The 23,284-nt window shown below is 37.5% G+C and overlaps 5 protein-coding genes across 7 annotated transcripts; 2 read left to right on the forward strand and 3 right to left on the reverse strand.

Moving 5' to 3' along the window:
* Nucleotides 1–271: 271 nt before the first annotated feature.
* Nucleotides 272–6,798, reverse strand: LOC110056105 (disks large homolog 3-like). Its single transcript, XM_020762544.2, has 5 exons — nucleotides 6,672–6,798; nucleotides 6,494–6,596; nucleotides 2,720–2,856; nucleotides 2,181–2,294; nucleotides 272–1,637 (listed from the first exon to the last, which is right to left on the reverse strand). Exons 1-5 carry the CDS (start codon nucleotides 6,675–6,677, stop codon nucleotides 1,434–1,436), a joined length of 564 nt encoding a protein of 187 aa, XP_020618203.1. The 5' UTR covers nucleotides 6,678–6,798; the 3' UTR covers nucleotides 272–1,433.
* On the reverse strand, nucleotides 6,575–8,968 carry LOC110056102 (glucose-6-phosphatase 2-like). Of its 2 annotated transcripts, XM_020762542.2 has the most exons (4): nucleotides 8,751–8,968; nucleotides 8,475–8,575; nucleotides 7,382–7,927; nucleotides 6,575–6,799 (listed from the first exon to the last, which is right to left on the reverse strand). In XM_020762542.2, exons 1-4 carry the CDS (start codon nucleotides 8,966–8,968, stop codon nucleotides 6,795–6,797), a joined length of 870 nt encoding a protein of 289 aa, XP_020618201.1. In that variant the 3' UTR covers nucleotides 6,575–6,794. The 2 variants fall into 2 exon arrangements, with proteins under 2 accessions (XP_020618201.1, XP_020618200.1); XM_020762541.2 differs by lacking the exon at nucleotides 6,575–6,799 and having other exon boundaries at nucleotides 7,045–7,927.
* Nucleotides 8,969–9,040: 72 nt separating this feature from the next.
* LOC110056103 (dnaJ homolog subfamily C member 17-like) lies at nucleotides 9,041–13,897 on the forward strand. Its single transcript, XM_020762543.2, has 9 exons — nucleotides 9,041–9,122; nucleotides 9,628–9,697; nucleotides 10,703–10,849; nucleotides 10,984–11,060; nucleotides 11,313–11,444; nucleotides 11,622–11,699; nucleotides 12,086–12,166; nucleotides 12,655–12,813; nucleotides 12,884–13,897. Exons 1-9 carry the CDS (start codon nucleotides 9,060–9,062, stop codon nucleotides 13,016–13,018), a joined length of 942 nt encoding a protein of 313 aa, XP_020618202.2. The 5' UTR covers nucleotides 9,041–9,059; the 3' UTR covers nucleotides 13,019–13,897.
* LOC110056107 (GTP cyclohydrolase 1 feedback regulatory protein-like) lies at nucleotides 13,446–15,732 on the reverse strand. Of its 2 annotated transcripts, XM_020762547.2 has the most exons (4): nucleotides 15,631–15,732; nucleotides 15,389–15,483; nucleotides 14,675–14,836; nucleotides 13,446–14,021 (listed from the first exon to the last, which is right to left on the reverse strand). In XM_020762547.2, exons 1-4 carry the CDS (start codon nucleotides 15,664–15,666, stop codon nucleotides 14,018–14,020), a joined length of 297 nt encoding a protein of 98 aa, XP_020618206.2. In that variant the 5' UTR covers nucleotides 15,667–15,732; the 3' UTR covers nucleotides 13,446–14,017. The 2 variants fall into 2 exon arrangements, with proteins under 2 accessions (XP_020618206.2, XP_089147228.1); XM_089291102.1 differs by lacking the exon at nucleotides 13,446–14,021 and having other exon boundaries at nucleotides 14,670–14,836.
* LOC110056106 (regulator of microtubule dynamics protein 1-like) lies at nucleotides 15,715–23,224 on the forward strand. The gene is made up of 10 exons (XM_089291100.1): nucleotides 15,715–16,126; nucleotides 17,228–17,342; nucleotides 17,799–17,910; nucleotides 18,474–18,534; nucleotides 18,733–18,808; nucleotides 19,087–19,164; nucleotides 19,293–19,391; nucleotides 19,847–19,900; nucleotides 20,938–21,018; nucleotides 21,937–23,224. Exons 1-10 carry the CDS (start codon nucleotides 15,777–15,779, stop codon nucleotides 21,982–21,984), a joined length of 1,074 nt encoding a protein of 357 aa, XP_089147226.1. The 5' UTR covers nucleotides 15,715–15,776; the 3' UTR covers nucleotides 21,985–23,224.
* Nucleotides 23,225–23,284: the final 60 nt, after the last annotated feature.

The following is a 23,284-nucleotide window of genomic DNA, read 5'->3' on the forward strand; positions in this document are numbered from 1 at the left end:
TAATTTGAAGCGCAAAAATTTAAGAAATGTTCATACTCTGCAAGCCTCTTAGCTCATATTAGCCCACTGCTCATATTGAAAGGAACTCAATCACAGCATTTAGAGTTATTTTGGCCACGTACAAGATTACCTTTGTATTGAAGGAAACCAGAAAATAGCAGTTTACTAAGATAGAAAAACACTAAAGAAATAATAATAAACCATAAAGGAAAAAGGATGGTTAAGGATGGAGAAGATTAACACGGATTACAAACGACGAACCAGATGCGCATACCGTGACGTGTTCCTTTAATAAGTTAAGAAAATAGCTGATAATAAAAACACCTTTCGTCATGAGTAGCCTGCTTGCAGTTGGCCTTTTCTCGCAGAGGGGCGACCTGCACCATTCACAAGGTTCTTTATAATTGGCCAAACGAAACAATAGGAAAACAACACAAACACTGCCTCTAGCTCTAAAAACAAAACAGGTGCAGATTAAAAGGAACGAATCAAAATTGAGGTTCAAAGAAGAGCAGGTCAACTTCTCTCTGAGTCCGACAAGCATTACACGTCGTGAGGTCGGACGCAGAAAAAAACGCGGTGTGGACGACAAGGTGGTTTTTCTTCCCTTAAGGCGCCGCGCCCATGTCTCTCGTCCAAATCACGACTCTTACAGCTTGTTTTGTACAGTTTTCCGTTTTTGATTTTCGAGAGAAAAAGACTGCAAACAGTTTACCTGATCATTAATAGCCCAATCACTCTTTATGTACATAAATACATTATATACTAGATAATCGTTGATTTTAAGGAAATCACAGAGGTTCTGAAAAAGTAAGAATAACCTTGCACCAAAAATAAGAAACTAAAAACAATTAATGCAAAAAGTGAACTTATCAACATGACACGAGAGTGGGTTTGATTCCTGTCTGGGACTCAGATTTTTTTCTTTTTTCTTTGTTGTGTCATGTTGATGAGTTCATTTTTCACAATCATTACCGAGCTTACAACTCACCATCTTAATTCACTTTAAAACAATTACAATAAAATTAACCACAATTAACAGAAGACTAGGATAAAACCAGATGGCAGCTTCACAGGAATAGTTCATTCCTACTTGGAGCTCTTTTCCCAGTTACTGAGCACAGTAGCAGTTTCTATACACTGGCCGCCACATGTTCAATCACTGCATAAAAGTCTTCTCGTGTCAAGTGTCAGCCATTTAAGAAAATGATACGGAGGTTCCTTTGTCTTGTCTTTGTGCACAACTATCAACTTCTTCTGCAAATCCTTCCTTGCGGTCCTGAGATAACTAAAGATGAAAAGCTCCCTTTGTTGATGACTTTGAAATTCTCCACACTTGCCTACTTGACAGTAGCAGTCTAGTTGTATGGAGAAAATAGATCTTATAACCCCAGGGCATGAAAGGAGTAGCTACACACAGATATGTTCCAATGTTATTTAGCAGCTTTATATATTCTAAGAGCGACAAATACAGCTAAACTTCCTACTGCTAATCCAATTGATAAGGCGCCTAGTTTAGATTCGTAGAACTGTTTTAACAAGCTGATAGCAGGATGCGGTGGTTCTTCCTCACAAGGGCCAAGTATTGGAGGGCCATCTACTACAGTCTCCTCTGGTGAGTTTGGAACTTGCTGTGTCTGTAGTAAAAAAAGTGAAAATCAACTGCCCTGGAAGCAAACATAATGTATTGACGGACGATCATGTTATGTTCTAGTGTTTAATTTGATCTTGTTTTTACCAGGTGACCATTGAGAAGTCAGATCATGTAGTGAAGTTAGATCACACAGTCCTGTCTTGAAATACATTTGTCATGTTAGCACACTGCACTACTACAAACTTCTAGATGGTTTGTTGTTCAAGAGAATGATCAAGAAATAGCTACCCCAAGATGCAAAAGAGAATTCAAGGAAAACCTCTGTTTTTGATCACCGACACTTGAAAGCTCACAGATTTTCCATGATTTGGCAAAAAGTAAAACTTGCTCCATTGTTTGTTACTTACGGTATATTCAAAAATAACTCACCAAAAGGGCTTTTTTGGTCCTGTCTTGACATTTTCAAGATTATCTTTATGAAAAATTAAACAACAAACACAACTTAAACCCCCCTTCCTTATTCCACCTGCACTAGTTGTTCCTGATGGATGACAGGTAGGTTCATGTCCCCCCAAATGAAACTCACCAGCAGTTGAGCTTCGGCATTCTTTTCCACTAGTAGCGAAACTGATTCTTCAGCTTTGCGAAATTCATTAACTGCTACATCATGAGTCACACATTCTAGGCTTGTAGCATTCACCTGTAAATGAAATACTTCAAAATTTAATTGCATTCAAAAAGTATTCTTAACATGTCATTATACAGTGGAATCCCAAATTATTTCTCGAAACTCTCATTCTTTCGAACATCCTGATAACTCGAACCAAAAGTTGTTTTGCTCTCCTTGGTTGAACACTGTAATTTTACCACTGATTTCCTGGACTATCGTATTTTTCAAACCAATTTTCATTTCCCTTATAGGTTTGAAAAATCAAGATTGCACTGTACCTCTCCAAAATTTTGTAACTTAGCTACATATTTACCAGATAAACTGTTTATCGTTAACTTGCCGTATGACATCATTACTGGTGCTATTTATTTTACTTTCCTGTTACATGCATCCTTCTTTTGAATTTGTAGATCATCAAGACTGAAAGACACACAACCAATCTGATGAACACTTACTGCCAGTATCCTGTCTCCTGGCTCCAGTCTGCCATCTATTCCTGCTGTACTGTCAGCCCTGACAGTGGTAATGAAAATGCCTGGGTCAGAGCCAACATGGGGATGGTCAAAACCTCCACGAATGTTGAAACCAAATCCTAAAGTAAAAAAAAAAATAAGAATATAGGCAAACACTGTTTTTTTTTCCTACTTTGTGGCATTGCTGACTAGTTTTTCTTATGTAACAGTTTTAATTAGGATCCAATTCTCAAATTACACCATTTAGGGATTATGCCCCATTGATACTGCAACCCTAGGTAGCAGCCACCCTGCCCCACCCCCCTTGCAAAAACTAAAACCCAATTCAAACAATTTTTGGAGGTTCCAAAATTGTGATGCAGACACTAGGCTCTAACACTGTTAGGCTCTCTGAATGATCAGAACTCATTATGTAAGTTTGCTGCACTTTTTATCAGCTTACCTCAGGAGGTGGGTAGGGAAAGGGGAGGGGGTGGGGGGGGGGGGGTAGAATTAGGAACTTTGCTTGGTCAGGACTTTGTTTGTTAACTTTTGACTTTGGTAGGACATCACTGCACCTTGCACTGAACTACTGAACTACTTAACCATTTGGACTGACTTTGTTGTCAATTTTTTTAAGGGGTGTAGTCTAGACAATTACATAAAGTGGCCTCTCATTTAAATAATAATGCATTAGGAAACCTCTGCTTTACACTGATAAGAAAAATCTTTGCCTACAAACATGAGCACAAGGTTAAGGTTTCTGATGCAATGTTATTCAAATTTGGTACCACTTATGCAAGAAAACTATTAGTCTACCACTACAAAGGAAAATACAGATGAAAAGTTGCATCGAGGTATGATATATGTTATTGCCTTGTGGCAGATCAAACAAATTGAACTATGGAGATTTAATTAATCAACAAATTTAACAGAAGAGAACTCTATAAAATTATTTTGTGCCCATAATGCTTAACTATAGTTAACATTATACACTAATAATATTCATAGTAATGATATTTCTATTTCTTCCTGTTTACCAGGCCCCTTTGGCAGAGTGACCAAGCAATTATGAGGAAGTGCTTATTTATTTTTTGTAACTGGGAGTACCGTAAAGTCAAACCCAAATGGGTTAAGCCCTGTTGGGTATTTGCCTTCTGGGGACATCAATTGAAAACAAAACCCCCCTCACATATGCAAATATATTTACAAAATTTGAAATACATATGGGTTATTGACCAAGTGTGAGGTCAAGATGGCTGGATATTGTCCAAGTTCTTTTTTTTGCGTGTTTATGGGCGAGACAGAGTCGAGGTCCATAACCTCGCAAAAAAAGGACAAGGCCAATATCAAGCCATTTTGACCGAACAAGCTTGGTCAATAAAGGATTTATTATATGGCTTTCAGGGAAATTTTTCTTGCAGGACACGACAGGTAGTCCCGAGCGGGCAAGATAACTCCATCTTGCCCGCTCGGGTAGCCAATCACAGTGCAGGATTTGATTCATCTTGACTGCTCACGGAGCTGGCCATAATAAACCGGCGTCGACAAAATCTGGATCGGACCGGACCGGACCGGACCGGACCGGATCACGGATCGGATCACGGACCGGATCACGGAGCGGATCAAGGAAAAAAATTCAAAATTTTGTTGAGCAAATTGCACTAGAGTCACTATTGTGAGCAGAAAGTTTTATTTAACTCAGGTGTGATATTCCTTTATTCTTTTATAATATCAAGCCAACTGGGAGCTGGTCACAGATGAATTTTTTTCAGGCTGTTGGGTTTTGATTACGATGATCAATCATGTCTTCATATCTTTCTCCGCAGTTCAGATAAATGATATTTCGTGTATTCACTTGCATCAAAGGTAAACTGTCATAAAACGAGTCAGTATGGTAACAATAGGACGAACGTATGAATAGAAACACAAAAACTAAAAACACTAAAAAATTAAACACCTGATGATTTCAAACAATTTCCGTTTTTGAGACAAGTCTATACTTTTACAACTTAGATGTGAGTGTGGAATACGATATTTCGCACTGGAATAAAATGAAACAAACCATTTGTATTTCAAGGAAATATAGCTGTTTTACAAAAAATTCTAGGAATGACACCGATAGTGTGAACGATAACGCAACCCAAGAATAAACAACATTTTAGGAGTTACGTCACGAGTTTTAGAGTTATTTTTAGGGTTGTAAAGAGTTGCCTTTAAATTGAATAAAACCTTAAAATGATCATGTTCTAGGATAGAAAACACTTAAGAGGCAAGAACAAATCAAAACGGAATGAGGATCGTTAAGGATGGCAAAGATTAACGGGGATTGCAAATGACGAACTTGAAAAACTAGGCTAGTTTTTTCAAGATGTGCAAATCGTGACGTAGCTCCTTCAAAGCAAGTCATGTCCTTAAGCTTTCGTACGTGAGTTTTCTCATTAACTGTAACGCCAACTGTAACGCTCACATCTGACACGAAAATGTAGCCGAGAATTAGCCACTGATAACAATTTCAAAAACAAAGAATGGGAGGTTCACGCAAGCTTCGAGCCAACTAACATTCAAATATAAGTACATCTGCCTGTTCATTTCAATTTAAATTCGTCGTAAAGTTGGCGCTTATGTGGCTTTTTAAATGACCTCTTGTCATTCTCTGTAATTAACATGTCATTGCGTCAAATTCGGAATTCTTATTTTCATTTAACATATTTTAGTTTTCCACTTTTATTTTTTATTTGTTATCATCTTATAAACGGTTTGATTTTTGTTTTTGATTTTTTTTTCTTTAAAACTTTGGTTTTTTTTTTCTGTGACCCGATCCGTGATCCGATCCGTGATCCGGTCCGTGATCCGATCCGTGATCCGATCCGTGATCCAATCCGTGATCCGGTCCGTGATCCGGTCCGTGATCCGGTCCATGATCCGGTCCGTGATCCGGTCCATGATCCGATCCAGGTTTTGTCGACACCGATAATAAACCATGTTATAGCCGTAGGAATGACTAACAATGTCAAATTTTATGAGTGGTCTTGTAAGATTCTGCCTGAAGGAGATTCCATTGCAGAGGAAATGAGCACACAAGCTGTTCATTTCACACTATCAATAACAAAGATGACCACTATAAACAACCATGTACTAGCTCCATTCAAACTTAGCTCTGAGAAATTCAAGTCGTGAGATCGACTTGATTTTTATAAATAAGCTTACCTAAACATTCTAAGACCATACTATTGAATATATCGCCATTTCCCAAAATTTCCAAAACCTAAACTACAGACTGAAACTACAGAAAAATGGTGTAAAATTTAAGCGGAACATGAATTGTACTTTTAGGGTTATGTAGTAACATGCAACGCTAAAAAGAAAAAAAAAACGAAAAAAAAAAGGGAAAAAACAGCTTTGAAACCGAAAGAAAGCAAGGTGGCAGAACACCTATTTAATCTTCACCTGAAGTCTGAACTAAAAATAACGCTTAATGTGAGCTAAAGACGTCTTAGGAAGCCATTAGCCAGTATTTAAGCAGAGATATATTTAATTAAATCGTATTTTGAACCTATCATCAGCGGCAATCTATAAATAGCATGCCGTTTCGTGCAGAGGGTGACAAAAAAGGCACGCATTTGTTGAAAGCAGCAGCAAAAAATTTTCAAATTTACTCCCCAGACTGTCTTGTATACCCGTGTTCTGTTTGTAGCACTTATGGCAGCTTTCGAAATCTAATAAGGTCAAAATGTTTGCTCTCGTATCGGCCGTACGTAACCAATTTACGCTTACCTTCGTTCCCTTTCGTCAAATGCACAACAACTAACCGCGACTTGTCTACCCCTCTGCTAAGTTCGTCCCACAGTCTCTTCCTTTCGTCATCACTGGCCCGCCCCTGTTTAAATAAAGATTACCGTGACATTTCTTAGAAGGATTCAGGCGATTTCTGCTTATTTATGCTTGTACTCACGCTCATCTTGCATGGAAGTCTTGATGATGCCAAGTTCCAATTCCTCAAGTGCAAGGTTCAAGGCGCTCGAGAAGGTACTGGAACGCACTCCTTTCCAAGCTTCCCGCAGTCTTCAACTGCATGTCAAGCTTCTCAATGAAAAGAAGGAAACGTGTCACGCAGTATCTGGTAACGTGTCGGCACGGGATATCGCAGAGCACAACAATACAACGTCCTTGTTTAAGAGTTTATTCTGGCAGGAGAATGGGGGATGAAGGGAACGTTTCAATACAAAAAAAACTCAATGCCAAAAATGCAGTTACCCATTTGATACTAAAGCATTCAATTACATGTAACTGTTTAGACCACTGCATCTTCCACAAAACATGGTTGCGATAATTGTTTCTTTATTAGCAAAATTAGTAATATAGCCTTGAATTAAATTTATAGATAGTTTTATTTGCGCTCCCAAATATTTGCACCATAATGGAAGCAAATTGATTTGATGAAATATAGTGACTTTTTCAAGGACATTGTTTATGACAAGACAATCATCGGAACAACACAAATAATGATAATAGGAATTAAAGAACATCTGCCATACCCAGCAACATAAAATAGCAAAGGGTTTGATTTTGGCAAAGAAATGGCCTCCAAAAGCTGTAAAAGAAAGACCGAAAGAATGATTTTGAGACTTTTGGAAAGTAATGAATTTTGAAAATTGCTCAAACCTCTCCAACTATTCATTCCTGCTCTTGTAACAGATCCTACAATAAGAAAAGAAATTCCTAATCCTAGAGTTGCTCCAGAATCACGAACGAGTGCATAAAATGGTGTTGTGTCAAGATGAACATAAGACGGATTGACACACCACTTCTGAGCCTTGGTAACTGATATTGAAGGATCATAAATAAGTACTGAAAGGATGAAATGAGATGCCAAGGTTGATACAACTAACACTATGGAACAAATTGTACAGTAAAAAACAGATTGGGAGACTTCAAAGAGTGCTGAACTGTGCTTTCTTACAGCAGAGGCCACAAATACTCCGACTACTGTGCCTAGAATGACTTGATGAGGGAAGTGCGTAGCTATAAACACTCTGGACAACGAGACAAGAGAAAGGATTGTAAGGAGTACACTCCAAATTGTTGTAGTTATAATGAATCTGTTAAGAACATGTGCTTGGCGTAACGTTTCCCTTAGTGAGTTCATCAGCCACAGGACTACCAAGCACAGCACAGCAGATGTTACCATAGAATGACCTGATGGGGACCCTGTGGAAGAAAGAATGTAATATGTGTTAAAAGTAAGCAAGCAAAGATTTGGATGCTACCCTTGTCTAACCTCCTTGCCAGCCATTTTGGGGTTGTCACACAATGCTCCCTCCCCAGCAAAAGTAGTTGTTGCTGGGGAAGGGAGGCTGCGTGACAACACAAATATGGCTCCGAAGGAGACTAACCTTGATCACAGTAAATTTTAGATTGGCTGTGTGTACCAGCTTTTTATTGGATAAGTCTATGGCATGGGTCAAGTAAGCAATATCTACCCCAATTACAAGTAAGGTATAAAGAAAAACTAAGAATAAAATAACCGGTAGTTAAACAGAAAAAACTTGTAAGGTTTGCAAGGTTAAATATACACTTCTAAATCAACAGTTTTAAATTCCAATTCGATCTGGAAACGGTGGATGAAGAGCCACTTCGTAGAACTACCACCGCAAATTCCATTATTATTATTATTATTATTATTATTATTTTATTTTATTTTATTTTTTTATTATTATTATTATTATTATGATCATATGCAAATTAATTAACTTGCCTGGTCCTGTTTCACAAGTCAACTCAAACTGTTCAAGGGTCACATTTTTCCACTGAGCCGTCTCATGAATCCACCAATATGGCCTATCACCTCTTAGGATCCTATCAAAACAATTTTCATCTTCAATCACCATACATGTAGATCAAGTTTATTTTTTGCATAAAAAAATGCACTTCTTTCATGCTGCTTCCCCTACAACTCATTAAAACAGCTGGGTACATTTTTCCTCACTAAAAAACAAACCTTTTTCAATCAAAGCCTTTTTTTCCCACTTACCATTTCAGAACAAGATTTATCCACTCAGAGATAATGGCTGTCCACAACACACTCACTCCTAAATTGTGATTTAAATGGTACACGACTGGAAAATAGATCAGAAAGGAGTTCCTAGGATCACCAACTTTAGAAAGGAATAGCATTTCACTTTGCCACCCTGCCCAAGACTTTTGTAAATAAATGATAAAATTGATCCCTGAATCAAGAAGAGCCTCCATGTTGTGGGCCGACGGTTAGTGGTGGACTGGGACTGAAAGAGACCGGGGTCAGCGGTCTATACACTTTAGAGGACTGGGGAGAGATTTCAACATGGCGGACAAAATGACCTACTACGAAATTCTTGGAGTTACTCGGGATAGCAGCCTTAAAGAGGTACAATAAAAGCTAAACGTTATATTCACTGGGAGAAATATCAGTTTAGGAAGTGAATTGCTATACGCATTGTTGCTAATTTTGTTCGTCCAGTCTGTGGCGTTTATTCTGCATTGGGGTTTGACCGTACGTTGTTGGGACGTTGTTTCATACGCGCTCCATACGCGCGCCATACGCGGCCCAGAAACATCAGACGTCTCTACTTTTTTGAAAAGTGTCCAGCGAATAAGCCTGTCTAGTCGGTCTTAGGCCCTGTTTTCCACTAGCGACATAAACAGCAAGGCCACGCTAAAGCAAAAATGCTTGCTCATTTGTGTGAACAGCATAGCAGGAACTTATTAATGACATAAGGAAAACACTGAACCTTTGTTTCTTTTCAGTGTTTTTATGTCATTTGGCTTTATTTTAAAATTCCTCTTCGTATTTTGTAGCAAATAAGTTTTGTGTAAAATGCAGTTCTTCATGGGTTAACAAAACTTCTCTTGGGTATTTGTTTGCCTTATAGATTGCAAAAGCTTTCAGGAAAAAGTCCCTGAAATGTCATCCTGATAAAAACCCAGATAACCCGGAAGCAGGTAAATTTAAACAGAATTATTCATACATGTAAAACCCAGCTCTAATATTAAGATCAGACATCCAAGTAATGTTAAGTAATTGTAAGTAACAATGTCAGTAGTGGCGTAAATGATAGCGGAGCTCCGGCGGGCGGAAGCGCTGCTAAGCGGAACCCCATACTCATATAGGAAAGAAAAGGAAACCCATGAGTTGATTTTCTCATGGTTATCATGGATAGCGGTATTGCTCGTGGGCGCGTACGCACGACGGCGACAACGACAACGACGGAGTCGCGCAACATGGCAGCAATACTCCAAATAATAGGTTGACAGAGACAGGCAGCCTTGGTTTACCGTGTACTTCTTTGATATTGGACATCCATGTTATGACCAATTGACACCTGTCAAGACAATGTATCTGCTGACCAATATCATGTGACCATATCGTAGGCTCAAGTTTACAGCTCATCGAGGTGACGTGTTTTTTTTTGAAGTTGACCGCTGACCAAGTGCTGGTTTTCGATTGGATTGTGAGCTCATGTCAGGTTAACTTGTTGAAAGGCAGGGCAAGATTGTTTGGAAGCCGGTTGATGCTAACCCAGGATTAAAAGTTAACCAAATGATAACTTTGTCTCCTATACAAATGTTTTTTGCTGCTTTGTTTTGTGTATATGGTGATTATTAAAACTCAAAACAGAAGGCCAAACAATATACAGAAAACCTCGCTGCAAAGTTACAAAACTCAAATCAAAAATATTATTTAATTCTACCTTTTCCTGGGTTAGCTTAATCGAGCTCTGAACAACCCAGCCCAGGAGCTACACTTTAAGGCTGGCCTAAATCTATATATTATTAGTATTGTAAGTAATTTAAGTATTGGAGGTGATGTTAGTATTGATAGCATAAGTAATGTTAGTATTGTATGTAATATTAAAAAAAAAGATCAGATGTCCAAACCACCATTCTGATTCATTATTTCTTTATTTCAATGCATGCACTTTTATTTCTCTGTATGTTTATTTGCAGTGGCACTATTTCATGAACTGTGTAAGGCTTTAGAGGTACTGACTGATCCAAAAGCAAAAGCGGCTTATGATGCTGTACTCAAGGCTAAAGAACAAGCAAGACTACGCACACAGGCCTTGGATGCCAAAAGGAAGAAGTTCAAACAAGGTAAATTGTTACTAACAATTCCAAGACAATTAAGTTTCTAGGACAAAATGTATTTAACAGCAAATAGGAGTTATATTTCGATCATTTCCTTTGCCGTGAGACTTAATTAATAATTATCACTGTCCATGTTACAGACCTTGAACAAAGAGAGGATGCAGCAAAAAATGAAAAGGAAAGTGAAGAAATGGCAGCAAAGAATTTACAAGCTGAGGTAATAATGATGATGAGGATGATAACAATAATATATAATACTTACTTGTAGTTGAAACAATAAAATTATTTTAAATTACAAAATCAATGATTTAAAAAAAAAATGATCATTTCAAACCAAAAATTGATGCACCCTTGAAGAAGTTTAATGGGCTTGTTGTCAGGTACATGACTGTACTTGATCTTGACTATTTGAAGGCAAATCCTGTGTTTCAATGTGAAATGGCAATTGTTGTTGTGGTTATTTTGCCAGATAAAAAGGCTAAGAGAGGAAGGATCAAAGCTTCTAAAGGAACAGCAAGAAATTCTCAAGGCTCAGTTAAGAAAAGAAATGGAGTCAGGCCAGGATGAGACAAAGTCTGAAGAAGCTACTCCAAAATTAAAGGTACATGATTAAGTAGTGTTATACAATTTGGTCTGATTAAAACTTGTTGTCTCAAATCTGGAAGTGACAGCAATGTACTTAACATGTGATCTGAAATATGGCCTGAAACTATTTACAGTCAACGGTCAAGTGTTGTGTGGCTGACAACAGAATAATTTTTGTTTCTTTTTTCCGTAGGTGAGATGGAAGAGCAAGAAATCTGACATTACAAATCGGGGATACACACAGGAAATGCTTCAATCATTATTTGAAAAGGTAAACAATCATAAATTTCATGTTATGTTATTAGAAGTAGACTTCTATTAGAAGGCTATTTTTAATAAATATGAATGTAATCTTAATCTGCAGATGAACTTAATCTTATAAACTAGTGGTATTACAAATATAGTAAGTTCCATGATAACATTGTAGTAACACATATATTTTTCACTCACATGAATGTACGATGATTGTAGTGCATGCACACTTTCTACTTCAATGTCTCATATTGATTATTGTCTACAGTTACGTGTACATGTAAACAGAAGTTCAGCTGTAATAAAAAGTATCCAAAGGATTACCATGTATAATTTCAACTAACATTAAAATTTGAGCAGAATCATTGAAAGTGGTTTTATTTGTCCCCTATAATTTTCATGTAGTATGGTGAAGTGAGCTATGTGATTGTCTCATCCAAGAAGAAAGGAAGTGCCGTGGTTGAACTGAAATCGGTAGCAAGTGCAGTAAGTATTCAGTCTCATGAAATTGATGGTTTTTTATACATTATCCAGACTGAAAATAATCTATTATACATGTCATATTGTTATTATAAAGATAACTGTAATTTGATGGATAACATTAGAATCAGGTGTCCCATATGTTAGAAACATTCATTTGTTGTCTTTGGCTCATTCTTTGTTTCAAAATCATCTTTGTTGAATTTTAGTTTTTAATTACAATGGAATCCCCATTTCCTGAACCCTCAGTTTTCCAAACCTCCTGACGACTCAAACCAAAAATTTTCCCCTCCTCAGTCAACCATTGTAATTTTACCCCTGAACCAACTTTCTTTCCCTTGGAGGTTCAAAAAATCAGGATTGCAGTAGTGTTTTAGTTGTATGGGAATTCTACATTCTTGAGAAGAAATCTGGATCTTACTGTGCTTAATAAAAGACTTTAACTTTCCTGAATCAGAATGGGGATGAAATTTAAACCCTACCTTCTGTTGCAGAAACTTGCTCTGGAAAATGAGTGTGGCATTCCTGGTAACCCTCTCAAAATATCTTGGTTGGATGGCTTCTCATCTGCAACTGATGCAAACTCAGAAACAGTTTTAGAGCATCCAGATTCAACAACGATCACCAGTGGTGGAGCAGCAGTTGAATCCAAGGTAATACTGTGACCTTAGATTTTTTGACTGGGGAATTAGTAAAAAAACACTCTTACTAATATCTTATTAGCTTCCAGAGTCATCGTTTTCATCAGACAGTACCATATCTGACAAAGATTACGAAAGTGTTGTGTTGATGAAACTTCGCCAGTTTGAGGAAAGAAAACGACTGATTAAAGAGATGCAAGAAGAAGACGAGCAGTGAAGTCACCTAGCTGCATACACTGTATACAAGACCATACTTGTTTAAAGATTTCATCTTCTTCCCAAATTGGAGGCAATAGTCAAGTAACTGGAGTCAGTTACTATGACAGCTGCCATTGAAGTCATCGTTATCAGTCGTCTTGGGTGGCCATTGACGAGACCTGCAGCACAGCTTTTCAAAGAAAATAGAGGAGCAGAAACCTCCCCCATCACTTCAGAGTTGGCAAAGTTTCAGAGACAAGCATCTGTTTTGTCAAGTTGTTTCATGCAACTGCTCCTTAAGGAATGAGCAAATAGACTTCAAATGTGGACAGGACCGCTTAAAAATTTCAGTATGCATCTGACATTAAAGGCGATGTTTCAAACATAAGCCCTTTGTCTGTGCCCTAATGGGCTAACAATAGAAACACTGTTTTGCACTACAGTGGTAAAACAACAACAGCAAGAGACTTTATTAAGTTCACAAAGTTAATAAATACATGTAGTATGAGTTGGTAAACAACTGAACCAACATCTATCAATTGAATTGAAATGCACTTGTGTTCAGACTAACAAAATGACTTTAGTTACAATTGTGCTTGCAGTTTTACATCATGGCATAGAAAATAAGACTGAATAAATTCCAAACTTGCCTCTTGTACAAGGAATACAAATAGGATGTCGAGTCTACAGCATTTTATTTTTTAATGACTTAATTTACATGCAGACAATATATGTACATTTGTATGGTTCAAACTATAATAAAACACTCAATAATTGTTATTGAGTATTTTAATTATTTAAACTGTGTGTGCCAAGATTTCCTGTTATTCACAGGGTAATTTAAATAAGTATATCTACAGCATAGTCATACATGAATAAAGTATTAATATTTCCCCTTTGTTTGTCCTTTTGCGTTATTTATCTGTGCAAGCAAATTTTCCATCCAAAGCTACTTGTAGCTTCAGTGAGTGTGTTTGCACTCAAAGCTTGATTCATTGGAAGACAAGAATTTTTATGTTTATCTGAGGAAAGACAAAGACAGATATTGTACATTAGCCACAGCACTATCTTACACAAACAGCTGCAGAGCTTCAGTGTATCATTATACGCATGCCAATGAAATGAGGCAGTCAAAGACCCAGGAAATTCCAAAGGGGAGGGGGATTGGATAGTCAATTTAGTTTTCAGACGTCCCAATCTATTCAATGGTACAGATTCAAGTATCGATCTAGCTGTTCAAAATCCTTTCTTACCTGTAATACTCATGAAAATTTCAGTGGGGTGGGGGTGGGGGGTTATATTTGTATTCAAAGAATGGAAATTCCAGGGAGGAAGGAGGGGTTCATTAAATTCCCTCCATGGTGGGGGTATGGATATTTTCTGGAACTACCCAATGGCAATTAAAAAATGGAAATATTGCTGAAAAAAGTAACGTGAATATTGGCATGTAGTGCCAACATTTGTGCAGACCAGACCCTCTACAGCTATATGTGATGTGCACCCTTGGCTAGTGCTTTCTGTCACTCTTTTGAGTTCATTTTTTTCCAGAACACTGACTGGTAACCTAGCAAAAGGTTTACGTGAGTTGTAAAGGAGCGCATTGCAGTACACCATTAAATTAATGATGACCTCTTTTGAGGTCGTAAATTTACCATGTATTCTAATGCTAATTTACCTGTCAGCTTTCCCATTATCTAATATCTCCTGATCATCGTCAGCTTTGTGCAGAGTCCAGATAATTGTCTGGCCGACACCAGTTGCCGTGACAACTTTGTAACCTATCTGCTCCAGTTTGTTGAGCACTACACGAGGTGGATCCTCTGAAATGTACTCTTTACTACAAAAGGAAAAACATTTGTGGTTCCTGATTAATATGTGGAATTAAAGGTAGACTGCTGTTAGCTGGTCTATTTTCTTAGGGCTGTAATTATGCAAGTGTTTATCTGTAAACACAAATGCAGAGGTTCCCTTCTGGTCTAAAACATTTAAACTCGCGCTTCCCGCCATATTTTGAGAGAAAAACAGACATTTACAGCTGTGAAGCTATTTCAGTGAACATAATGAGAATGCTTTATAGATTTATTTATAATTGTTTAAATTATTCTGGGGGATGGGGGTTGAGACACATCAGCTGATCTTACCCGTGGAAGGGTCAGTCACTTTTCCTACACTTGATGCTGAAGTTAGGCTGTAGACTTGCTTACATTCATACATGTGCATATACAGACATGAACTTTATTTTAGTGTGACCTTTATGAACTTTCTTTGCATCATGAGAGAAGTAATCAGTATTAAACCCTAAGTCGTCAGTTCAGACCTCAGAGACCTGCATTTTCAGTTAACTTTACAAACTCGGTCCGTCGGCCCTCAGACACATGTAGCTACTTACAAGCTATTTCCAAACGTGTGCACCAATTGTGCTCCCAGATACTTCATTATTTCTTTGTCTGCCCATTCGTCACCGCAAGTCGTCGGTCCACTGGCCTGATTGAAGTCAAAACACCGCAAAACAACATCAGCTTACAATGCGTAGACGAACATATTAAAGGGCGACTTCTACAGTGATTTATCTGCCATGCTATCAGTTTCAATTTGCAACAAGGCTAAGATTATCTGGAAAAAAGTTCTTACCAGCCTTATCTGTGTACTAATTAAGACGTGAGGCATAGTGGTTGCGTTTTAAGGCAAAAATATAGTTCCAAAAGCTAAGAATCTCCACGCATTTCTCCTTTTACGTTTTGAGCCCGCGATGCGAAAATGCGAACGTGGAAAACAAGATGGCGGCTTGGTTGCTATCACTTGATCTTCCCTTATCTTTAGGACGAAATGTTCTTGTAGGAGTCTCAATTGGCCTGGGAATAGGCATTGGTATTGGCGCGGGAATGGCTGCTTCAAGAAGAATGTTCACTGCGAAAGTTCAGCATCAAAATCTTGTAGTTCGTGTTACTGAGTTGACAGAAGAAATAAGAGAACTTCGTTGTGTTATGGTTAGACTTGAAGTCACGTTTAGTGAAACTAGAAATAAACGAATTGTTCCTCTGAACGATCAACCAACTGTCCTACAAAGTGACGAGGAAACAGAAGAAGATGAATATTATGAAATGTCTGGCGAGGAACCATCTTCAAGGTGAGTCACTTTAAATCTTTATTAAATCTTTAACAAGTCACTCTTACAATGTAAGTTAAAAAACTGTAAGCTTACTGGGAGAATTATAAATATATAAAATTAATTAGTGTCACCCAGCTAGTGGACTAATGAAAATTCCTGCATTTGATCGGCTGCGCTACTAGAGAACTATAAGTAATAATCCTCGAGTAGCAAAATTGGCGCAATCAAGCGTGATGCTTTCTCTCGTTTTATTACCAAATAGATATTTCCCCAACTTGTATTTACTAACTTTATCATTGCCTTTTCCGTCCGACTACTTTGGTGATACCAGAACAATTAGACCCTTCGCCCTCAAGGGCCACGGGTCAATAGCCCATGAGGCAAAGGTGAATGGGCTATTGACCTGTAGCCCTTGCGGGCTATGGGTCTAATTGTTAAATATTCACACCTCATTCTAATCAACGTGCAGTGTATTCATTCACTGTAGCGTGAAGTCTTACATGTTGTTAGGTCTTACAACAGTGAATGTAAGCTGCATGTTGAATACTCCTGAAGAAATACAGCTGTTTGCCATGCCTCTTAGAATAAATCTCTGAGGCCAGCTATGTCATGTATGAACTAGATAGAAACTTTATTAAGAATGTCATCAACCACCTAGCTGGGGAAAAACTCCCCTACTAATATGGGGACTTAACAAAAACAAGTTAAATTAGAAGAAAAAACCTATAGCTATTTACAATAGTAAAATTTAAATCCAAGTTAAAATATGTTATGAGACTATGTACAGTAGATTTTATAATACAATAATACATACTTAAAAAAATTCTTTAGGAGGAGCAGAGCGGACAGCCTCTGCAGCCATCATCTAGTAATGCATCAAGATTGTTGAGATTTCTGATGTTCGTCTTAAAAGTGCTGAGAGATGTGGCCTCTCTTATGCTCTTTGGTAATTTTGACCACTGCACGTTTATCTAGTAAGACCACAGATAGCAGATAGCAAAGAAATTGACAGCTGTTGATTGAGGACTATGAATTACATGTATCATTAAAATCTTTGTATAATATTTATTAGTTTGCATAAAGTACAATGCTAACATACTGCAATGTGGTTTGCCATAGTGTGTCTGATATCGACCAGCTCAAGACAGTCATTGATGAAGTAGAGCGACTTCACTCAAATAATAATGCTGAAGACAAGCGTAAAATACATAAACTCCTGCAGGAATGTGTTCAGGTACTGCTTGATCATACATTATTCTAAATCAAACAATTATTTCAAATTACTTTTTATGTATATAAAAGAAGACAGAGAAAGTTAGCGCTTTAAATTTTTACAAGATACTGACCAGGGCTAGCATTAAGTTTTGATTCACTTGTAGCCTTGATCTTCACACCTGTAACAAATTTGTTACCTTTAGAGTGAATTGTATCAATTGCAAGTAAGTTCACATGTAACATTAAGGGCCCATCAAACATAGCAGGTGTTACGGGTTAGAAATTCAGTCTTGTTTATAAAGTAAAAGTAAACAAAAATGTTGGTATGGTAACATCTTTTGCTAAAAAACCTAGTATTCTATGGTCAAACACCTATGTGATCATTATGATGTAGCTAGGTAAAAATCAATTATTGCCTTGGAACTGAAGTTTTATTTTTAAAACCAGCATTAATGTATGAAATTCAAATGCACAGCATCAACAAAGTTGTGAAGTTGCCTGGAGATATGCACGATCATGTTATGATGTTGCCATGTTGAAAGGAAAAAGTGGAGATGATGATGGCAAGAAGAGCTTGTTATACCAAGGTAACCATGGCAACAAATCCAACAAAATGATCCTGAGAGTGGAAGTGGAGAGGGGAACACTGCTTAGAAAACTACATGTATAAGTGGATCTTGTTATTGGTCGGAATATAGAAACTGCTATCCTTTACTAGACAGCATAGTGCTATTCGTGTTTCCCTTTTTATATAGTAAAGAGAAATCCTTCTTCATTTTATTTTAAATTTAGATACTCTAATCCAAACCATTTTCCCCTCAGTTTTTTTATTAAGTTCTTTGAATTGAATTTTAGTCTCTACGAAGACTCACTCTACACCCGAGCCACTTTGTTTTCACACCAGTTTTATTGTAGATTAAAGCCAGTTCTTCCCCTTGAACCCATTCATAATAATATTACACAGTACTTTAAGCCTACTTTAATACAGTCAGATGCTATTTATATATAGCTTAAGCCATTTTGCACGTATTACAGACCTATGTTGCTGGATGTTGTCTGTTGATTTTGTTTGTTTTAGTCAGGTGATTATTGGTCAATTGTCTTTGTCTATTTCTTTCTTCAATTTAAGTATTCAATTTTGTGTCTTTAGGTATGGCTGAGGCAGAGAAAGCAATTGAATTGGACAAAAATAGCTCAAGCGCACACAAATGGTAGGTGACTAGTGAAGTTTTGTTAGCCTTGGTATAGTCTGATTATTAAAGTACTAGGTCTGCACCCTAACTTATTGACTGACTGAAATCTTTTTTTTTTTTTTTTTTTTTTGCTTTATGGCTCAGACATGAAATACAGATAAGTTTCAGACTGCGTATTACCAAATATTTTAATTATCTTTTTTCATCTTTTCAAAGGTATGCAATAATTCTTGGGAGCATAACAAGTTATGAAAGTATGCAAAATCAAATCCTGCTTGGTTTCAAATACAAGGTACAAATCTATAGACTGAGAGGCATTAGAATCTTAAAATTAATTAAAGTTATACAGTACATCATAGAGTTTCAGAATCATAGCATGAAATAATGCAAGAGACAGTGGCAAACACCCCACACAGTAGAGGACAAACATTCTTTCCAGCAGGAGGGGGAAGGGAGATCAATAATTCTAATGACTTATTGAAAATCAAATTGTATGGATCATAAACAGGTTTTCATTGCTCATAACACAAAAATTAAATTTGAATTTATTTTTGTTCTACTTATTATTAGGACCATATTAAACAAGCCATTGAACTTGATGGGAATGACCCATCTAATTATCATCTGTTGGGAAGATGGTGTTATGAGGTAAGGTTTATCAGTCAGAGGAATGCTGGAGACCCATCCATAACTTGTTTTATATTCTTTTCTAGCAATGCATTATTTTACAAATCATTGTAACAGTTACCGGTATTTTGTTTCTTAAATGAGTACAGATTGCTATGCTGTCTTGGTGGCAACGGAAAGCTGCATCAGCATTTGTGGCTGAACCACCAACATCGTCCATAGAGGAAGCTCTTGAGAACTTTTTAAAGGTAGAATCTAAAAAAAAAATGCTATTATAATATTAAAATAATTTTCAGCTTTTACAACTGCATATATTGCAGATACAGTCCATTTTCATTTCTCCTTGCGTGAGGTGAACCTTCTTGAGAGAACCTTCTCGAAGGGCATACTTCTGCACTCCTAAATTGTTGTGATGCCATAAGGTGCTCTAACCACAACGGCTATGGTGCCCTGTTTCTGACTGTCCTGGATCTGCCCTACAGCCATCCCCAACAGTTATCCCATCTCCGGTCATCTTCTCCAACTTAAAGGAAAGTCAAAAATCAAAACCAATGACATAGCTTCACAGTGGGCCTTGTTTTATATCGGTTTGTTTCTTTTTTACTCAAGAGCAAAAATTTGAAACTAAACAACAGCTGACTAGAGTAAAATATTCCCATTTATTTTTTGCTGTTTCTATACATTTATTATTTTCTTGTGACAGGCTGAGGAGGTCAAGCCAGGATTTTGGATTTCCAACTCTTACTGGATAGGCAAGGTAGCTGCATGCCAGCTCACTTTAGTTCAGTCACAACTCTGTATTCACTGTTACAGCCTTTATATGGGGCATCACGCAATCTTGCTCCATTTGGAAAAAAAAGTTGCGTGGTGATCTAATGCATCAGTCAATTCCAGCAGTGCCCATTCCCCCCCCCCCCCCCCCCGGGCTAACCCCCGGGCATTAGCATTTTTTTTTTTTGAAAAAATGGGCAAATTCCCCGGGGTGGGGACACACAAGCTGTCTAAATGCCCCGGGGTGGGGACAAAGATAGAGGGTAAATGCCCCGCCCCCGAGATCGTCGCCTTCCAACACCTCTGCAGTTTTTTTATTAATCAGTGAATAAAGCGTTCAACATTTCAGTATTTTAATGCAACGGTAAGACTTCAAGGACAACAGTACGTGTTAGTTGATTCTGATTATATTTATTTCTTTATATTTTGTTTCTAACAGTTTTCTAGAGGATAGCGTGACGTTAAATATTTTGTTGTATAAAAACCATTTGTTTTGAATATTTCGACTAGAATAACGACAATCCTGTTCACAATGTTTACAATAAAACAGTTATCATTGTTTTAGAAATCTCACAACTTTAATATTTTGTTTCAATACTTGATTATAAACAGTTCGTTGAAGAAATACCTAAAATTGAGAAAGCATACCTTTAAAAACATCTACAAGTTTCTCTAGTCCCTGACGGACAAGCCATTGTTCGACAAACGCCTCGTCTTTCCCGATGAATTCACCCATGGCACTTTCGAAAACACGTGTGTCAAATGCCCGGGGGTCGCCTCGGGATACGCAAATGCCCAGGCCCCGGGCCGCGATAAAATTGCGAATGCCCAACCCCCGGGACTGACAACGTGAGCAAATGCCCCGCGGTTGCCCAGGGGGGATGGGCACTTTTGGAATTGACTGATGCATAAATAACAGTTTCAAAGGAAACTGGTCACGAACTAAAATTTCCGACAAAATTTCCATTTTATCTTGAAAGAACCTTTAATAAGCTCTTAGAATTGTATTTTTTCACTTCATAGTGTTACCAGCAAAACGGCAATGTAGCAAAGGCAACTGAGTGGTTGAAGAAAGCAACGTCACTACCCGTATCCACAGATGATGTGAGTCAAATGACCTAGTGTCTGTTTATTTGTTGTTGTGTTGTCTACGTCGTCATTTTCGGAAATTGCCGTTTCGCCGCCCACACGAAAACGTTTTTAAAGTATGCAATTTTTGGTGAAAACAGTTCTAGCTTTTCATTTTTCATAGACTACCAGTAGTCCCTCTTTTGCTTAGTCCGTCGCGCGTGACGCGAAAGGAAACCTTGAGGGCGTGCGGCCACCTTTTCCTCGAGGTTTTCGTTCGCGTCACGCGCGTCGGACTAAGCGGGCGCGAAAGACGGACTACTCGTAGTCTGCATTGTTCACGTTTTATTACAGAAATACAGTCTAACCTCCAGTTGCGAACACTTCTCGTAAGCGACCACCTCTACTCACAGACCAGTTTTCCAAATTACCATAAGTTTCCAAGTCAAATCTCTATATTTTGAACCTCTCTTAAAAGCGACCGCGACCACTTTTAGAGCTAAAAGTTTGAAATTTTCTTTTGTTCTTAACCTCTCGTAAGCGACCACTTGACAGACCAATAGAGTGGAAATTGGATTAAATGGTGTTGTAACATTATCGCATCTCTGGCTAGTACAAGAGACGGAAATTTCTCAACGGGAAGTAGCAGATGTTTTCTCGAAATTGACATATCACGTGAATAAAACATTTAAAACATGGGGTAAATTTGCGCAGTTATCAAATGCCAATGAGGCAAAATTTTAACCCAATATGGTCTAAACTCTCATAAGCTACCTCCTCCCGTAAGCGGCTACGGGAGGTTCGACTGTAGTTATCTGCAACCCCCCCCCCCCCCTCCCCTCCCCTGCCTACTCAATATACAGCAGTGTATGCTGTTTAAAATATCAAAAACCCTGAAACTAATTTTCAATCAAGTATCTTATGTTATTTTCATTCCTTTTATTGGCAATTTAGGACAAGGAATCATACGATCAAGCTCGACAACTGCTATCCACGTTATGACGATGCCTCCCATTGGCTACCACAAACTGTCTCTAGATTGGCCAGTTGGTGTCACGTGGTCTGGTTACCTGTGCCCAATCTTCAAGCTCTTGCACATGCAATTTATTATGGGAACATTTTGAATGAATTTTGTCGTCTCCTTAGCGAGGAGAGAAAATGAACTAGTAAGACATTTTATCTAGCTCTTTTTTACGAAACCGTTATTTTTTATTTATTCTGTTTTCAGTTCAACAACGATTTTAATTTCTAAATGATATTTATTGAGAAGAAAGCTGCAAGTTCTTAACACTGATTATCTTTACCTTCGTTTATATTTTAAGAAATATTCTTTGTCTTAAAAAGACGTTTGTAGAATGGATAAAGCGAGTTACCTGCAAAGCGACTTTAACTAAGTTTAATCTTTACGTTTATATATACAAAAAAAAGGAAATTATTTTAGCCTACTCTTTAAATATTAAATATGCTTTATCATTTAAATTCACTCAAAAGGCAAAACACGATTTGAAGTCTAGATTTCGGACTGATAAAACTTTGCCTAATAAATCTCTTGATAATTATCACTGTATATTTTTACTCTTTAATCATTTGTGCTTTGATTCACCCTGCGGGCTTTCCAAAATACAAGACTCTTAAAATATATACAGTGAAATCACACAGTAAATTAAAGATTTTCCACAGAAGTACTGCAGTTTTTAAGTTTAATTTTCGCATTCTAGTTCATTCGCAGATTAACAAATCGCGGTATGTACTGTGGGACTTCAGTACAGCTTAACACCCAGGGATTTGAGAAAATGGGTTTGTTACAACGGGGTGTCGTTTTAAATTTTGTCTAATGGTGCAATAACAATGGAATATAATGAGGTTATCACTGACTTCCATCTCTGTTAACCTGTTTCACGTTAAGTGTGGTGAAATTTATTCTGTGTTAAATCTGGAAAGCTTTTTAGTTTGACAATCTACATTCTGTTCGTTTTCGCAAGGATTTTGTCATATCGGTGTTCGTTCTATACGAGTGCTGTTCCGTACGTTTTACTGCAACTTTGACCTTAATGACGTGCAAGTCGTTATATTGATGTTCCACTGTCTTATTTGTCATTTCGTAGAAGAGCCCTCGACATGAATTTCAGTATAATTTTATTCTGTTAAAATGAGCACTTTTTTCTTTTCTAGCACAAAGCTTACCCTGTGTACATGTTTAAATCGCTCACTGAAATAAAGCCAAAAACCAATTTGAATTTGATTGTGAGTTTCTATTTTGTTATCAAAATATTTCATCTACTTCAATCTCCTGAATAAAATG

This window comes from Orbicella faveolata, unplaced genomic scaffold (genome assembly GCF_042242905.1).
Source record: "Orbicella faveolata isolate gen_17 unplaced genomic scaffold, um_ofav_v1 contig_24, whole genome shotgun sequence".
Classification (NCBI taxonomy): domain Eukaryota; kingdom Metazoa; phylum Cnidaria; class Anthozoa; order Scleractinia; family Merulinidae; genus Orbicella; species Orbicella faveolata.

Excerpts from the sequence above, each read along its gene's own strand:
- LOC110056103 (XM_020762543.2), top strand. The coding sequence starts at position 9,060 with ATGGCGGACAAAATGACCTACTACGAAATTCTTGGAGTTACTCGGGAT. Across the intron at positions 9,123-9,627 it reads GGGATAGCAGCCTTAAAGAG|ATTGCAAAAGCTTTCAGGAA; the intron begins GTACAATAAAAG and ends TTTGCCTTATAG. Across the intron at positions 12,167-12,654 it reads TGAAATCGGTAGCAAGTGCA|AAACTTGCTCTGGAAAATGA; the intron begins GTAAGTATTCAG and ends CTTCTGTTGCAG.
- LOC110056106 (XM_089291100.1), top strand. The coding sequence starts at position 15,777 with ATGGCGGCTTGGTTGCTATCACTTGATCTTCCCTTATCTTTAGGACGA. Across the intron at positions 17,343-17,798 it reads TCCTGCAGGAATGTGTTCAG|CATCAACAAAGTTGTGAAGT; the intron begins GTACTGCTTGAT and ends TCAAATGCACAG. Across the intron at positions 19,901-20,937 it reads ACTCTTACTGGATAGGCAAG|TGTTACCAGCAAAACGGCAA; the intron begins GTAGCTGCATGC and ends TTCACTTCATAG.
- LOC110056102 (XM_020762541.2), bottom strand. The coding sequence starts at position 8,968 with ATGGAGGCTCTTCTTGATTCAGGGATCAATTTTATCATTTATTTACAA. Across the intron at positions 8,576-8,750 it reads ATAAATCTTGTTCTGAAATG|GATCCTAAGAGGTGATAGGC; the intron begins GTAAGTGGGAAA and ends TTGTTTTGATAG. Across the intron at positions 7,928-8,474 it reads GACTTGTGAAACAGGACCAG|GGTCCCCATCAGGTCATTCT; the intron begins GCAAGTTAATTA and ends TTTCTTCCACAG.
- LOC110056105 (XM_020762544.2), bottom strand. Across the intron at positions 2,857-6,493 it reads TTTGACGAAAGGGAACGAAG|GATTTGGTTTCAACATTCGT; the intron begins GTAAGCGTAAAT and ends TTTTTACTTTAG. Across the intron at positions 1,638-2,180 it reads ATGCCGAAGCTCAACTGCTG|ACACAGCAAGTTCCAAACTC; the intron begins GTGAGTTTCATT and ends TTTTTACTACAG.
- LOC110056107 (XM_020762547.2), bottom strand. The coding sequence starts at position 15,666 with ATGCCTCACGTCTTAATTAGTACACAGATAAGGCTG. Across the intron at positions 15,484-15,630 it reads TTAGTACACAGATAAGGCTG|GCCAGTGGACCGACGACTTG; the intron begins GTAAGAACTTTT and ends GACTTCAATCAG. Across the intron at positions 14,837-15,388 it reads CACACGTTTGGAAATAGCTT|TAAAGAGTACATTTCAGAGG; the intron begins GTAAGTAGCTAC and ends TTCCTTTTGTAG.